Here is a 16,181-nt window from a genome sequence, read left to right as displayed (position 1 = left end):
ATGTTCTGGTATAATGTTATAAGTCATAATTCTAGTTATTATTTTAAAATGTATATCTCAGAAATAACTATATTTCCTTGTCAATTGCATTATTATGAACTTTCATCAAATCTTTAACCATGGTCATTTTTAAGTCTTCTTTCATTTACAGACAGTTCTGGGTATACTCTGATGCTTTTGCAAAAATGTTCCTATAAAGGGGTTTCATCTTCAAGGAATTCATGGAAAAGACTCTGACAAGCACAGGTTTCCGGTAACTTACTATACTGCTGAACTGAATGAATAAGCATTTTCAGAACTCTAATGGAAAACTGATGAATTCATAAAAGTGCTACCAAAAGATCAAGATGAAAAAAACATTAATTACATGGGACTGAGTGAACTGATGAGGATGATTATAATTTTTGTGACTTTCTGTTTGAATAAAAAAAAAAAAATTATGAGAAGAAAATAAACCAATATTGATACATTAAAAAAAAATAGTTCTTGATATGATGCTTCAACTCAATTCTTCAAATAATCTATTTACATTTAAAAAGAATGTTTTCATATTTTGCTTAATTATTTGAATCAAATATATGCATTTCTAATTTCATGGAAACAATCACTCTTCATAAAATTATTAATTCATATTTTATCGTCATGCGGATTTAAATTCTCTCTTAGAAAATATGATTCAAATACCATTGTTAAATCTTTTGGGTTGCTTGGTTTCATGTCATACATGACACAGAAACGTACAAATTTATAGCATTTCTTGCAACAATGACTTGCAGTATTATAAATACGATGTTGGATCCCTATCAGTTATAAAATTCTTCTGTAACTTAATAGCAGATATTCTAAATTGCATAGCAGATAATGTCATACAAAATATGAAGAGAATGTACAATATGAAAAATTAACTACATTCTTTAGATGTTTTGTTTCTTAACTAAAAATTTTGTATATTTTCTGCCTCCTTATTCTCAGATTGTTTTCCTCACAACTTTCTATTGCTTTTATTATTTTTATTAAGTAAGAAACACATGCTCACTTTATAATCATTAGAAAAGAAATAGTGCAGATAGAAAGAAAAACCCTAGAATCCTATCATCCTGAGATAACTCCTTTTATCCATTTAATTTCTTTCTCTGCCTTTCTTTTACTCTTTAATTCTCTCCTTCTGAGAAGTATGTCACACACACTTTTTAATACAAAAATGACCTCTTAAGCTCTGTCATAAATTTATTTCTCATATTTATATGTGAAATTTTAGATGACATAATTATTAGCTAATGTTTTAATGACATAATTTAACACTTAGTTACTTGATTTTTTAAATTGTTTCTAGATTTGTGGTTTGTTTTTCCTGTTATCAACAACAAACATTGCATACACATTATACAGTTGTTTGATTATTTCCGTAGGGTAAATTTTTGATGGGGAATTTTTTCGGTGAGGAATATGTACATTTCCAGTCTTTTTAATGTATATTCCCAATGTGCTCTCCCTAACGGTGGTGGCCATATATAATCCCTCTGGCAAAGGTTCAGTGTGCGCTCTTCAGTACTGTACATTACATTCCTTTTTTTAAAAATTTTATTTATTTATTTATTTTTGGCTGCGTTGGGTCTTCGTTGCTGCGCGCAGGCTTTCTCTGGTTGGGGCGAGCGGGGGCTACTCTTTGTTGTGGTGCGCGGGCTTCTCTTGTTGCGGTGGCTTCTCTTGTTGCGGTGGCTTCTCTTGTTGCAGAGCACGGGCTCTAGGCGCGGGGGCTCGGTGGCTGTGGAGCACGGGCTTGGTTGCTCCGCGACATGTGGGATTTTCCTGGACCAGGGATCAAACCTGTGTCCCCTGCATTGGCAGGCGGATTCTTGACCACTGTGCCACCAGGGAAGTCTCTACATTCTTTTTAATATATACCATTTCAATAGGTGTGATCTTCTTTCTCATTGCCTAAATTGGAAAAACTTTGACTACTAATGACTTAAACACTTTAAAATATATTTATTAGCCAAATGAATTCCATCTTTGAGATTTATCTACTTTTTCTAATCTATTGTCCCTTTATTCTACTTATGGGAATATAGGTCTCCTTTATGGTTTCTTTCTTTGACTTCAAGCTTAACTTCTGCGACACCAAATTATATACATATTAACCTATATTTTCTTTAGATACCTTTATGTTTTGAGTTTTTTACAATTAAACTTTTACTTCACTGTTGCGAAGTAGAGATAAGGCTCTAAATAGCCGTATTGAAGAGCGCATCTTTCCATCCTAATTTGAAACGTGTTCTTTATTATGCACAAAATACTTACATGTACATGCATCTTCTGGACTTTTTCTTCAGTTTTGTTGATCTGTTTATTTTTGAAAAGTGCTACATTGTTATGATTTATTGTTTATTTCTGATATGTTTATAATGTCAAGTAATACAAGTCCTGTGTATTACAAAAAAATAAAATAAAATAAAAATAAAAATGATCTCTCTAATCTTTTTATAACTATGCTGCACTTTTCAATTTTAGTAGCTTCCTTCTATCAGTCAAATCCCTGAAACAATGTTTTCTCCTACAATGTTTTGATTCAAGCTTGAAATTTAAGTTTTCTTCTATGCCAAGAAGCCAGGTTCAACAGTTTTCATGTAATTATATGAAACTATATTAAACTATATAACTATTAAAGAAAGCAAGCCATTAACCTGAGAAATCTCATGTTTTTAGCAATTCTACAATAAGAGTTAGCATTCCACCTTCAACTTTATGCACTTATCATTAGATGAATTCAGACTATATCCCAAGCAGAAATTGGATAGTATCTAATTAATTAGGACCCAGTAAAAATTGCATTTTACATAGTAATGATATATAAGCTTAAATTAATCATTCTGTGACAACAGTGGTAAGAACAGAAACTATAAGATGGAACTTAGATAGGAACAGTTTTTTTTTTTAAGTGTCTTGAATTTAATAAAATGTCTTAATATGAGTTCGATAACGAATCTTTGCTCCCTGCTTTACATTCTTAGCATCCTTGCTGCCTAAGTACGTTCATCTCCTTTCTAGCTTGTATCTCAATATATCACTAAAAGAGACAGCTGGGGTTTAACTACTTATTATAAGATATCTCCCTTAACTTTTAAAATTAAAACTAAATTCCAGTTTCTAATTCTTTACATGAAAGTACAATCTGAAATATTTAATCATAATTTACTCTCTCATCCAAGACAGTCACTTATAACCATATTCTTCATATAACTAGTAAAATAAAATTTAACTGGACATAGCAATAGAAACATATCTTGTTGCGTTGTTTCCTACAACTCAACAATATATAATTTCTCATCACTAAACACTCCATTTCTCTCAAAATTATGAATTAATTCTAAAATAAGAAGAGATGGGTCTGATTTATACTATAGTATCCTAAGTGTAGCCTTAAAATACTCTAGTTACTTCCAATATTATTCAAGAGCATATTTTACAGGCACTATGAGGTACTCAATTTTTTTTAAAAAAGGGGCTTATAAATATAAAAACTACAGAGTTGTAGTGCCATCTACTGGAGGATAAAGACTATGTTACTCCTTTGGCAAAGTTCACTATTTTCTATCCAACAAATTCCTGGGTCCAGTCTACACTGTCTTTCCATCAATTATGTAACATGTAATTAACTATTAAGAAAAATTTGTTCACTTAACCACCTACAGAGAAGTTACAACTGAATCTGATGAGATTACAAATATATACTACCCAATTTCCACCACAGAGGCAATTACGCAGAAGACTAGGGAATTAACATCAGTTGGCTCAGAAATGACCTGGGCATTCCTTCTCAACGACATTTTCCAGAATTCAAGCCTTGTACTTCCTTTAAAAAAAAAAGGACATTTCTGAACATGATTCATTAATTCAGCATTTGTTTTGTGCCCATAAAATCAGAGATCCTCTAAGACAGAAGGCCAATGAGAAATCCACATACCCTATGCCCATGGGGAAAAAAAAAAAACTCACAGAAAAAGGCAGTAATATAGATGTTGATTTGTAATTAACTACGTAGAACACTTTTCTTCTTCAGTAGTTAACACACCTTTTTTTCTTTTAAATATCAAACACATCACAAATCTGCATATCATCCTAGAGCAGGGAGCATGTTAATCTCTGTACTGTTCCAATTATAGTATATGTGCTGCTGAAGTAAGCACAAATGAATTCTTTTACACAAAGAATGAAGATTAACAGATAACAGTCTTATATCTCCTTGAATTTGAAAAGGATGACACTGAGGGGGGGAAGAGGTGGAACTTACTGAGGTGCTACACGTCTCCAGTAGCGATCAATTCCATTTTTAAAATACAGCACAGCAAGCCACCTTACATTTATATCCAGAGTGTGGTTTGTGAAAATATTCTATAAATAAAAAACAAAGCATCAGAATGAACATGTAATAAGTTAAAAGTATAATTAATATAACACAATAAAGTATGGATAGACTTTTAATTAAATGCTTCACTTAAATTTTATCACTACACATATCATATTGTTAATTTCTAAATATCTATAGCTCTACAATTCATGTAAGAAAGCATATCTGCTCGGGAGCATGTTAATTATGTAAGCTGAGTAATGGATATGTGGAGATTCATTATACTATTCCACTTTTAGGTAGGTTTTAAATTTTTCCTAATAAAAAATTAAATTCGGAAACAAATCTAATTATACAGCATAATCTACACGCACACACACAAAACTAAAATGAACACTTCTAAATTAAAAAAGAAAAAGCAGACCCACCACAGCACAGATTCAAAGAGCCAAAGCCCCTGGGTTATTAATTCATGCTATGAAATAAACAATTTCAAAGCATCCTCCTTATCAAAGCAATTATGTTTACGAATAAGTACAATAGCAAAATAATTTCAAGTAATATAAAGGCAGAAGTGATATGAATAATTTCAACTCAAAGTTAACCATTACTCAAAAAATTTATTCACTGTGTTAATCCAAATACAGGCAGTCCTTGCCTTGCACCATAGTGGGAGAGTGTAAAACTGACTGTGCAAGCTAAACCATGCAACATGACCTTGAAATCAAAATTACAACTGTTCTATAACCTTTAAAATTGATTTTAAAATTTATTAAAATTGTTATCAAAAGCTTGTGACAGTTATAAATGTATATGAAGTAAAAAGAATAGTAAACCTAATACTAACACTGTAATTTAAAACATCACAAACAGTGAGAATTAAAATGTTTTACTGCTTTCTAAAAAATGTTTCTAGAATAGCGGGTACATAGGACAAATAGGATTGTACGAATATGTTAACTAACTAAAACTGTACTACACCTCACACCAAAAACAACTCAAATCCGTGGAGTTGACCTCTTAAACACAACCTTGTGTGGGAAAACCTCAAAGCCAAAAACAATGATGTGGAAGTATGTCCATTACTATAAAAAAAATTGATGTTAAGTATTAAAAATAGGTATGTTTACTATAAACCTATTTTTAAAAAATCATGTGCAACGAAAAAAAAAGTTACAAAGATAGTTGTGTAATGCTCACTTATTCCTTAAGACCCCTGACAACTGAGTCAGAGTCCCTCTTTTGGGTCTCCTTTGCAAAAGAAAGAATAGATTCTCTCACCACACTAATTGCATAACTAATTAATTAATTGCATTCGACTTTAACACTTTACATGCCTACCTTCCACACTAGATTGAGTTGTGTCTTATGAGTGGAGTCTAGCACACAGCCCAGCAAAGCAGAAACTTCATAAATATCAATTGAGCAAATGAGTGAATGAATGAAAGTAATGTGGGAATACTGCGGAAGTTGGCGGATCTCAGCCGAACTCAGCTACACTTAGGAACCAAGAAAAGTCAAGCTGCAGGTGTCAATCCAAGTAAATATATATTATATACTGAATAAACATACTGAATAACAGGATTGGAACACACACCTGAGATCACGTATACAAATGTAGGAATCTCCAGACTAAACTGGATGGCTAAGGCTCAAATAGAGCAAATGTGGCAAGACAGTGAGTACAGGGAAAAAAGAAGAAATAAACTTAGCAGTTTTAAAATCTATTATCATCTATTCTATCTAAAAGAAATTTTACTATCCCTCTAAGAAGAAAAGTATACCTAGTAAAAATAAAAACAAAAAGGTCTAGGCACTTAATATTAATAATTCACACATTACACAAAAGGTATCAAGCAAGCCTGTTGGTTTTTCCAAGGTCAAGCAGTAACCAAAATAAGAAAAAGTGTTTTATATTTTGGCCTGAAAAAACACAAGGCTAAATACAGAGTACATTCATTTAAATAAACATATACTCAGAGATTTTCTAAAGATTTATACTATGCCACAAATTTACAAACATAATGCTGGGATTATCTACAAGAATAAGATACTTTCTTTAGTATCTTTAGAAATTAATGTTTTTTATCTTTGTGTTATTGTGTCAAAGAGCCAACTTTCATATTATATATTCAGAATATCAAGTATGACTCCAGATACTTAATTTCCCTTCCAGGCATGACTAGTAACTTCTTAAATGTAACAACTCAAAACTTTTTAGTCATGAAGTCAAAATATGTATGTAATGTCATAATTTTCTATTTTACAAGATATAGTAAACAGTTCTGCTCTGAATTTTTGACCCAGTCACACATACTGAATTGGTTTTTGATCCAATTGGTAACCTCCCTGCCATGGCCAGAAACTAAATCTCACACACTAATCAGAGTTCTCAAATTTTCCGAAGAAGAAAAGAATAAGAAAGGCCTTCAATACAAAAAGACGTCTTTTCATTCTGGCATCGAGAAAACGATTTTCATTAATTAACCAAAAGCTTTTAACTCCCAGAAAGATTTAGTTAAAGCACATATTGTTAATTATCATACTATTTCCCATAACACCCAGGAAAAGATCAGATATGTTAAGAAAATAAAATTTTTAGACGGGGGAAAAGAAAATGGCGTTTTAAAGTGAAACACACTGAGCAAGGTAGCCCTGACAGATGCAGCGGTGGGGAGACCTGAAGAACTCTGACAACGTAAATTAACTGGGGCAAGGATAAGGATGAAGACAAAACATAAAAGTGTACTACCTAAAGTCTTCAGGTCCGCATTAACACACTAAAATAGATTATCAGCACAGTGTTGTCTACTGAGCAGATTCTACCAGTACCCTGCTGGGTTATTTATTCAATCATCAATAAACATTTTTTAAACATTCTCAAAGAGCCATGCTCTGAATTAATATGTGGCAGGAGCAATGGCAGGCAAACATTTGGATCAGTTTCACTAAAGTAAACCACCAATACAAGTAAGTTTTTAGAACAATTAAAAATAATAGTGTCTCATTTTATTAAAATTTATAGTAAACTCTTTTAGAACAACTTACCAGCAACACTGAATAGAAACCTGGCTGCGTCTCCCACTGTTTCAACTGCTCCTCAGCTGGTTTTAACACAGCAGTATCCTGACTGGTGGCCTGTGTTAAGACCTGAAGAACGACAGTACTGGCACTATTGAGATCCATGGAAACCTGGCAATGATAAGTTAACATACTTGAATGTACATTATAGTTAAAAAATTAACACTAATAAAAGGGAGAAAAGGGGCTTCAATGTTCTGAATTACTCCTGTACTTCATACCTACTCTTTCATGTATCTGCTGGATTTCTATCTCTTTTATGTACCACCCATACTCTAACTTAAAACTCCCATAATTCAAATCGCCTTTGCTTAAATCAATTTATTTCTAAAGGAAACTGCCTTTTATTGTCCCATATATAGAAGGTAGTAAATAGGGGGGAAAAATAATGACAAACAAAAACCGAAGTTACTAAATTCTGGTTAAATACCACTGCCTGCCCAAGACTCTAATCATAATGCCTTCTTTGTTTGTTTGTTTGTTTGTTTTAAAGATAAGCATAATAAAAGCTATAAAAGTATTAACCACTTTATTCCTAACAAGACCAGGAGGAAGAGAACTGAAAAAGGAATGCTTTGACAGAGTGCTAAGTACCTCACATTATCATCTTAGGTGCCACCAATAAAACGTGTCTGAAAATTCTTTTTTTTAATATAAAAGACAAATGCATACCCAAGAAATATTGTGGAAGGGAAAAAAAGAACTGAACCAACAAACAAAATAAAACCCTAAGTTAGAAAGGATCTTAAGGGTTGGATCATCTAATCCTATACCAAGAATCTGAAGCCATTCTAAAAATACATAAGCAATTTATTGAATTCTCCAGGATTCTGTTTCTAATCATCCCCAAAATTGTGTACAACTGTTTACTCAGAAAAGTATGTATAGTTCACAATACACATATACAAAGTATGCAAGATTAAAACTGAAAACTAAGAGTTGATAAAAAAATAGTTCCCAGTACAGAGGTGACTGGGAATTAGCTTTATGACAGCAGTTACCTAAAACTGAAGAATGTTCCAGACAGTAAAAGTCTAAAAGTCATTAACCCATAAGGAATATAGCCAAAGCAAATTACCTCCTTTGTTAAGAGTTGTCATTAAATTGCAATGACTCATGAAAAGGGAAGATTCCAAATGTTGATTCAACAAGAAATTTTACCCAAATATTACAACTTTTAAGGAAATTAATCATTTTGAAGTCTACGTGAGTAAAGCAGCGCTAGGGCATAACAACTGGAATCAGACAAAATATTACCAATTAGCAATGGAGCTGACCTAAGATTTTAAATTAGTAGTCTGTTGTCTGTATTTTAGAACTGACTAGGGTGGTACCTTGTAAATATATATTGTCTCCCTCACTAATTAGGAGTTTTTGGGGTGTTTTGTTTTGTTTACTTTCTTGGTAAATTTTTTTTTATTGAAGTATAGTTAATTTACAATGTTGTGTTAGCTTTAAGTACCCAGCAAAGTGATTCAGTTATTAGATAGATAGATACATAGATACTTTTTCAGATTCTTTTCCATTATAGGAGCTTCTTGAACAATGTAAGTTTCCATGTTTCATTACCACTTGGTAATATGTGAATGGATTTTACTCAATTTAGAGGGTTTGTTGGTAATGTGTGATTTCAAAAACAGGCTATATAAGAGAGATTCACTTCATGGAGGCCCTAAGAAGATACTTTAAAGAGATAGGCAGTATGTCTTTCTGACTAGTTGAAATATAATAATGCAAGCCGCAAAAGCAAGCCATGTATGTAATTTTTACCTTTTCAAGTAGCCACATTAAGAAAGAGAAACATGTGAAATTAGCTTTATTATATTATATTTAACTCAATATTTCCAAAATGTTATCCTTTCAACATGCAATCAATATTTTGAAAATACTAATTAACAATGAGATATTTTACATTTTTTATACTAAATCTTCAAACTCCTGTGTATATTTTATACTAAAGGCACATTTTATTTCAAACTAACCACATTTCAAGTACTCAATAGCCACATGTGGCCAGTGGCTACCATATTCTCACAACCCCACTGAAAGTGTGGCCCAAGGACTGGCAAAACCAGCATCACCTCATAGAAATGCAAATTCTCAACCCTCTCTCCAAACCTAGCAAATGAAAACAGGGGCTGAAGGCAGGAGGCAGTGGGGCAAAAAGCTGTGCTTTAATAAGTTCTCTAGGTAAACCTTAATAATTGCCAGAGTTTGAGAAGCACAACTTTAGAACATCTAAAACTAAGGTACATCTGAAAGTCCAGCTCTATTGCAAATGCAGTGAATGACAAGATGTACAGTAGTTTCAATTATACATTCTTACTAAAAAAGGTAGACCCAAGACTTCCCTGGTAGCACAGTGGTTAAGAATCCGCCTGCCAATGCAGGGCAGATGGGTTCGATCTCTGGTCCGGGAAGATCCCACATGCCTCGGAGCAACTAAGCCCGTGCACCACAACTACTGAGCCCACGAGCCACACCTACTGAAGCCTGCACACCTAGAGCCCATGCTCTGCAACAAGAGAAGCCACTGCAATGAGAAGCCCACGCACTGCAATGAAGAGTAGCCCACAGTCGCCACAACTAGAGAAAGCCCGAGCACAGCAACGAAGACCCAACGCAGCCAAAATTAAATATTAATTAATTAATTAATTTTAAAAGAAAGAAAAAGCTAGGGCTTCCCTGGTGGCGCAGTGGTTAAGAATCCGCCTGCCAATGCAGGGGACTTGGGTTCAAGCCCTGGTCCGGGAAGATCCCACATGCTGCAGAGCAACTAAGCCTGTGCGCCCCAACTACTGTGACTGCGCTCTAGAGCCCGTGAGCCACAACTACTGAGCCCATGTGCCACAACTACAGAAGCCCGCACACCTAGAGCCTGTGCTCCGCAACAAGAGAAGCCACTGCAATGATAAGCCCGCGCACCACAACGAAGAGTGGCCCCCGCTCACCGCAACTAGAGAAAGCCTGTGCACAGCAACAAAGAACCAACGCAGCCAAAAATAAATAAATTAAATAAATTTATTTTTAAAAAGTATATATATATATATATATATTTTAAAAAAAGGTTGACCCAGCACTGATTTGCAGTTCTCACAAGGGAACTGTCTAAGGTATAAAGAGCAGGAATTCACTGATTCTCTCCCAAGCAATGTAACAGCAACCAGCTTTGAAAAAAAAAAAATTTAAAAAAAAGCCAATATCTGAGCATATATTACATGCCAAGCATTGTACTAAGTGTACTAAGCTTTATTCATTTATTTATTCCTAATATTTATTCTATGTGGTAGATACTCTTATCCCCAATTTTTAGGTAGAAAACTAAAGGATCAGAGACCTTACCTTGCCAAGGTCACAATCTACTAAGTAGCAGTCCCTGGACTTGAACACCAAAGCCACCATTCTTTTCTTTTTTCTTTTTTTTAAATGCTGGCCTTAGACAAGAGGCCAGGATGGGGACTCAATTGTTTGTTTACTTGGCTGCGCCAGGTCTTAGTTGCAGCACGTGGGATCTTCATTGCAGCATGCGGGATCTTTTAGTTGCAGCATGCAGACTCTTAATTGTGGCATGAGGGATCTAGTTCCCTGACCAGGGATCAAACCCAGGCCCCCTGCACTGGGAGCGTAGAGTCTTAACTGCTGGACCACCAGGGAAATCCCCAAAGCCACTATTCTTAATCAATATCTAATACTGCCTTCCTTGAGTGACAGAACAGACATTTAAGGCATCTCCGTAGTCCCAGGGCCCAATAAGATACATGACAGATGCCTAATAAATATTTGCTGAATTAACAAAAGTGATCAATTTCGAACAATAAAGGACTTCACACTGAACCACACAGGAGCTAATTAACTGATTTATTCAATAAAACTGCTGAAAGCCTGCTGCATACCAGGCACTGTTCTAGGTGCTGAGAACATAGCAGTGAACAAAATGGTGTCCTGACTTCATGCAGTTTACATTCTAGTGGAAGAAAACAGATCTGTTTTTTAAAAAAAGAAAGAAAAGAGGTAGTGATATGAAGAAAATAATGTTAAAAATTGACTCTAACTGAATGTGTTACTTCAGATTGGGTGTTCAGAGGTTTCTCTAGTGACATTTACAAGAGACATGAGAGTGACAAGAGAGACCCACAAGCAAAGATCTGAAAGCAGAGTTCTGGATTGGGAAAACAACTGAAAACAAGGCCTTAATATTATAAACAAACTTAAGAAAGCCAGTATAATTGGCACTTAATGAGAAAAGGGGAAAGTAGTACAAGATGAGGTTGGAGATGTAGGAAGGAACAGATCATGTGACGGACAACCTTGTAGGGGAAAATAAAGTGTCTGGACTTTGATACATGCACAAAAAAAGCCACTGGAAGATAGGAAGAATATACGAATATAATAATAGAGAAAGGCTATACCAGAACTCATCCCTACCCCAAACTCAACCTGCAAAAAGAAAGAAAAAAGCCATGTCTCTGTTTTGGGCTACTACTTGAAAAATAAAATCACTGACTACTGCCAACCCCCAGAGCAATTTTTACCTAGAACAAAGATTGTGCAGAGCACTCACATACACACACATCTTCACACTTCTCTGGACCTTCGCAACAAAGCAATCCTTAAGTCTATGTACTCTTATCTCTGGGACTCCCCTGGTGGTCCACTGGGTAAGACTCCATGCTCCCAATGCAGGGGGCCCAAGTTCTATCCCTGGTCGGGGAACTAGATCCCACATGCATGCCGCAACTAAGAAGCCCACATGCTGCAACTAAACATGCCACAAGGAAGATCCTGCATGCCACAACTAAGACCCAGTGCAGCCTAAATAAATAAATATTTTTAAAAATTTTAAGTCTATGTTCTCTTAACTTTATGTCCCACTTACTCTCGCCATTCACCTGTTCTAATGGAAATGCTAGAGTTCCCCATCCCTACCTCCCTCCAGCACCCTGCTCCATCCAGGTCTTCCCCAGCAGTATATGCCCTGTCCTCTCCTCCTCTTGCTTTGATCCTTGCTCCCAAAAAGCTCATCCAGTCTGGGAAGGAAAGCTCAGCTTATATATTTTTGGAGAACCAATTCTATGCCAAGCACTGCAGTAGTTGTTGAGATAAGAATTAGAAAGGGTCATTTTCTCTCCCCAAAATATGGGGAATAATGAGGTGGGAGGCAGAGAATTATTCTTATTAAAACAAACTACAGGACCTCCCTGGCGGTCCAGTGGTTAAGACTCCGAGCTCCCAATGCAGGGGGCACGGGTTCGACGCCTGGTCGGGGAACTAAGATCCTGCATGCCGTACAGCATGGCCAAATAAATAAATAAATAAATGCCGATGCTGCTAAGTATTTAAAAAAAAAAAAAAAACTATGAAAAATAAGTTTCTAGAATACCAGTTGGAATCAGAGTATATTTCCCCCACAGAAACAATATTATGAGTTGTTTATCTAATGGGTAAAAAGGCTTTTTGGTCTGAGAAACAAATCATCATTCATAACTTATATTGGAAATATTTCCAAGTACTAATCAACTTCCTGAAGGGAAGCTTCAAGCAGCAATCAGTTCCTAAATTGCAGATTAAGTGCATCATCAAAAATAACAATCCAAACCCATAATGGATTATTAAACATACCACATTACTAAAGCCTATTAAATTTTTTAAAGATCCCATAACAAACCTATAAAAAGCAAATCTGGCACGTGTACTAATATCACTGTTTTATAGAGGAAGAACTTAACAGCTATCAAGAGAACTGTCCAGGATCATTGTAGAAAACTAGTACATGGCAGAGTGAGCCCTAATAACAAGGTGTTTAGAATCCCAGCTCTTCCTACTAAAACATGAAATGGTCTCACCACACCACCTTACTCCCTAATACTTAGAAACACACCATGCTCTCCCATAATAGGTTCCTGGAGAAAAAGATTCCTGAATCCATCAGAAATCTGAAAGGACTACATTTTCTATGTATTAAATATTCATACAGTACTCAATTGTGGAGTTTTCTTGAGAGGACAACAATGGCAACAAAGAACAAGGGGAGAAATGTACTGAGTCATTCAAATGTAACAGTGTGGAAATAAACTTCACTTGGGATAAAAGATAGATGATTACTAACTAGCAGTAGTCAGTTTGGAGGGTAGTACACCTGGAAACTAACCTTCAATATCTTTCTCTTGGAATTAGCATGCAGAAATGTAACAGGGCTGCTACTGTTATTTGCACATAGTAGTGAAGCAGACATACAACTAGTCTCCAAAAAAGCCAGAGACCTGAGACTGACAGAGAAAGAGAGGGAAGAAGAAAAGGAGAAGGGGGTAAGGAATGAGAAAAGAAGGGACAGGGTAGAAGGTAGGAGGAGAGGGAGAGACAGACACAGACTAACTGGTGGGAATGGCCAGAGGCATTTCTCAAAGAACTTGACAGGATCTTCATGGCGATCATCACCATGTAGGCCTGAAGGCCATGGAAGCTAGTCTCTCACAGTGGAAGTGCTGTTACATCTCCTCTGTTGAGGTCTATGTGTAGTGAGAGAAATCCCATACCTATGTTAAAACAATGTATCCTTTCCCTTTCTGTGCTCCTATAAATTATCAAGAGACAACCAAGCAAACAGCAAGATTAAATTTGCCTAGGTCTTCTAATTAATAGTGTATACACTGAGATTGCTTTGATTTTCATTAATTTGTATAGTTTCAAAATCATAAGCAAGAGGAAACACTGCTTGTGAGCATTATTAGCTCTCAACTACACTACAGAAGAGCATTATTCAAAATCTAAATGCATACTCTTTTTTTCCTCTAAGAACAATAATACGAAAGGAGAAGGTGAAAATTAAAAGGGCAGGCATTTCACCCTTCTCACTATTTCACAAGTCAGTCAGTTCAATTTATTAATTACTGAACTTTATTGTAGTCTTCGATTCTATTAAAGTCTAAATAATCTAGGAATATATGACCAAGAGCCTAAAAATACTCATACCTTGTAACTGGACTTTCTAGGCTTGATTCTATAAGATACTTTGCCAACTGTGGAAAAATCCAAAGTCCAAAGATAATACAGATGCGCCTGTAGTTGGAAACTTACCAATTTTCATTAAAAGAAACAAATAGGGAAAACTCAGTAACCCTGCCTGCCACCAACAAACAGACTTCTCAGGCCTGCATCAACTTTAACTTCAGTCATGACAATTTTCTTTAGACTACTACATTATCTGTTTGTCCTTAGTTTTAGGGCATTCCACACAAACAGTAACCACACCCCACTTTTAAAAGTTAAAGCAGTAAGTAAACTGAAGAAAAGAAGGTGTAAGATTACAAGAAAATTTGAAGAAAAAAGAATTTCAAAATCAAAAAAGTCCCCTCAGTGAAATAATTTATTCAGGCATAGATCAATATGGATGCTAAAACCATTAAGTGAAAGAAGAGCTGTTGGGGAACAGAATATTCCCAGTGTATCGCCCCACAGATTACTTGCTAAATGCAATGAAGAAATAAACAAACCTTTAAAATGAAGGGATGTGTCAGTCTCTGGCTCAACCAAGAAAGCAACTTCAGTATCACCAACAGCTGCACAACTTGAGCTAAAGTGCCTCCCGATGTGATGATGCAAAAAGAAGTATACAACCTCATCTCTGAACTACCAAAACTGATCAGCCACAATCTAATCAAGACTCTAGATCCAATTTCGAGTTTAAAAGAAAGGAGAGAGAATACTTCTGGGATGGTGGCATGAAGAGCTCCACAGATCCTCTCCTCAGTTAAACAACTGTAACTGATAAAAGTTATAAAAAGCAACCATTTACAGTCTCTGGAAAGCATATTTAAGGACATACAGCAAATGGAGAAACATTTATGCAAGAAATACTACTAAATCTTGGTAAAAATAGCAACAATCTGTGGCATTTGAGCCACAAGCTTACTCCTGCCCCAGTGTGACAGAAGCTATACTCCAGGCAGAATGAGCCAAGAACATGGGGCTCCCTTTCACTCCGGCTCTTAATCTAGGGCTACAGTTTCTCCCCAAGAAAAGCAGACAGCTCGCATTTCTCATCTAACTGAGCTACATACTGAAGCTCTATTCCAGACAAGCACAGCCAAAAGGTCTGGGGTACTCTTCTTGCACCCAGGCACCAGTCATGGGGCAGAAGCTCTAGGCATATCAGACCAAGAACAGTGGACCTCAATCATGCCCACCCCAGCTTGCTCAGCCAGGAACAATAACAGTTGGAGATTTCAATACTCCACTTTCAAAAATGCAGAGAACATCTAGAAAGAAGATCAATGAGGAAATATGTCTTGGGAATTCACTTGCAGTCCAGTGGTTAGGACTCCACACTTTCACTGCTGAGGGCCCCGGTTCAATCCCTGGTCAGGGAACTAAGATCCCACAAGACACACGGCATGGCCAAAAAAAAAGAAAAAAGGAAATATGTCTTGAACAACATTATACACAAACTTGACTTAACAGACGTTCCACTCAACAGTAGAATGAAAGCAACCATTCATCTCAAGTGCACATGAAACATTCTCCAGGACAGACCATATGCTAGGCCACAAAACAAGTCCTGACAAATTTAAAAGGGTTGAAATCATACAAATATGTCCTCAGATTGCAATCAGTAACAGAAATGTGGGAAATTCACTCACACTTCCAGATTTCAAAGCTTACTACAAAGTTACAGTAATCAAGACAGTGTTGGTACTGACAAAAGGACAGATATACACATCAATAAAACAGATTTTGAAGTCCAGAAACAGACCCT

General features: G+C 35.7%; 1 protein-coding gene and 1 non-coding gene across 3 annotated transcripts in view; both read right to left on the bottom strand.

Moving 5' to 3' along the window:
- The window catches only part of IPO11 (importin 11), a 215,814-nt gene that overhangs the window by 175,355 nt on the left and 24,278 nt on the right, over nt 1-16,181 (bottom strand). For both annotated transcript variants that reach the window (XR_009007224.1, XM_007176049.2), the window contains exons 3-4: nt 7,397-7,540; nt 4,292-4,392 (exon numbers count right to left, since the gene is read on the bottom strand). Coding sequence is in view for 1 of the 2 variants with exons in the window: in XM_007176049.2 (XP_007176111.2) it covers nt 4,292-4,392; nt 7,397-7,534 (239 nt within the window). In the remaining variant the exon portion in view is untranslated. The remainder of the gene's footprint in view (nt 1-4,291; nt 4,393-7,396; nt 7,541-16,181) is intronic.
- Nucleotides 4,084-4,187, bottom strand: LOC114236942 (U6 spliceosomal RNA). Its single transcript, XR_003622785.1, has one exon. It is a non-coding gene; the product is annotated as a U6 spliceosomal RNA (small nuclear RNA).

Source organism: Balaenoptera acutorostrata, chromosome 2 (assembly GCF_949987535.1).
Source record: "Balaenoptera acutorostrata chromosome 2, mBalAcu1.1, whole genome shotgun sequence".
Lineage (NCBI taxonomy): Eukaryota > Metazoa > Chordata > Mammalia > Artiodactyla > Balaenopteridae > Balaenoptera > Balaenoptera acutorostrata.
The sequence above is the reverse complement of the archived record's forward strand: the minus strand, read 5'-3'. Positions and strand labels throughout refer to the sequence as shown.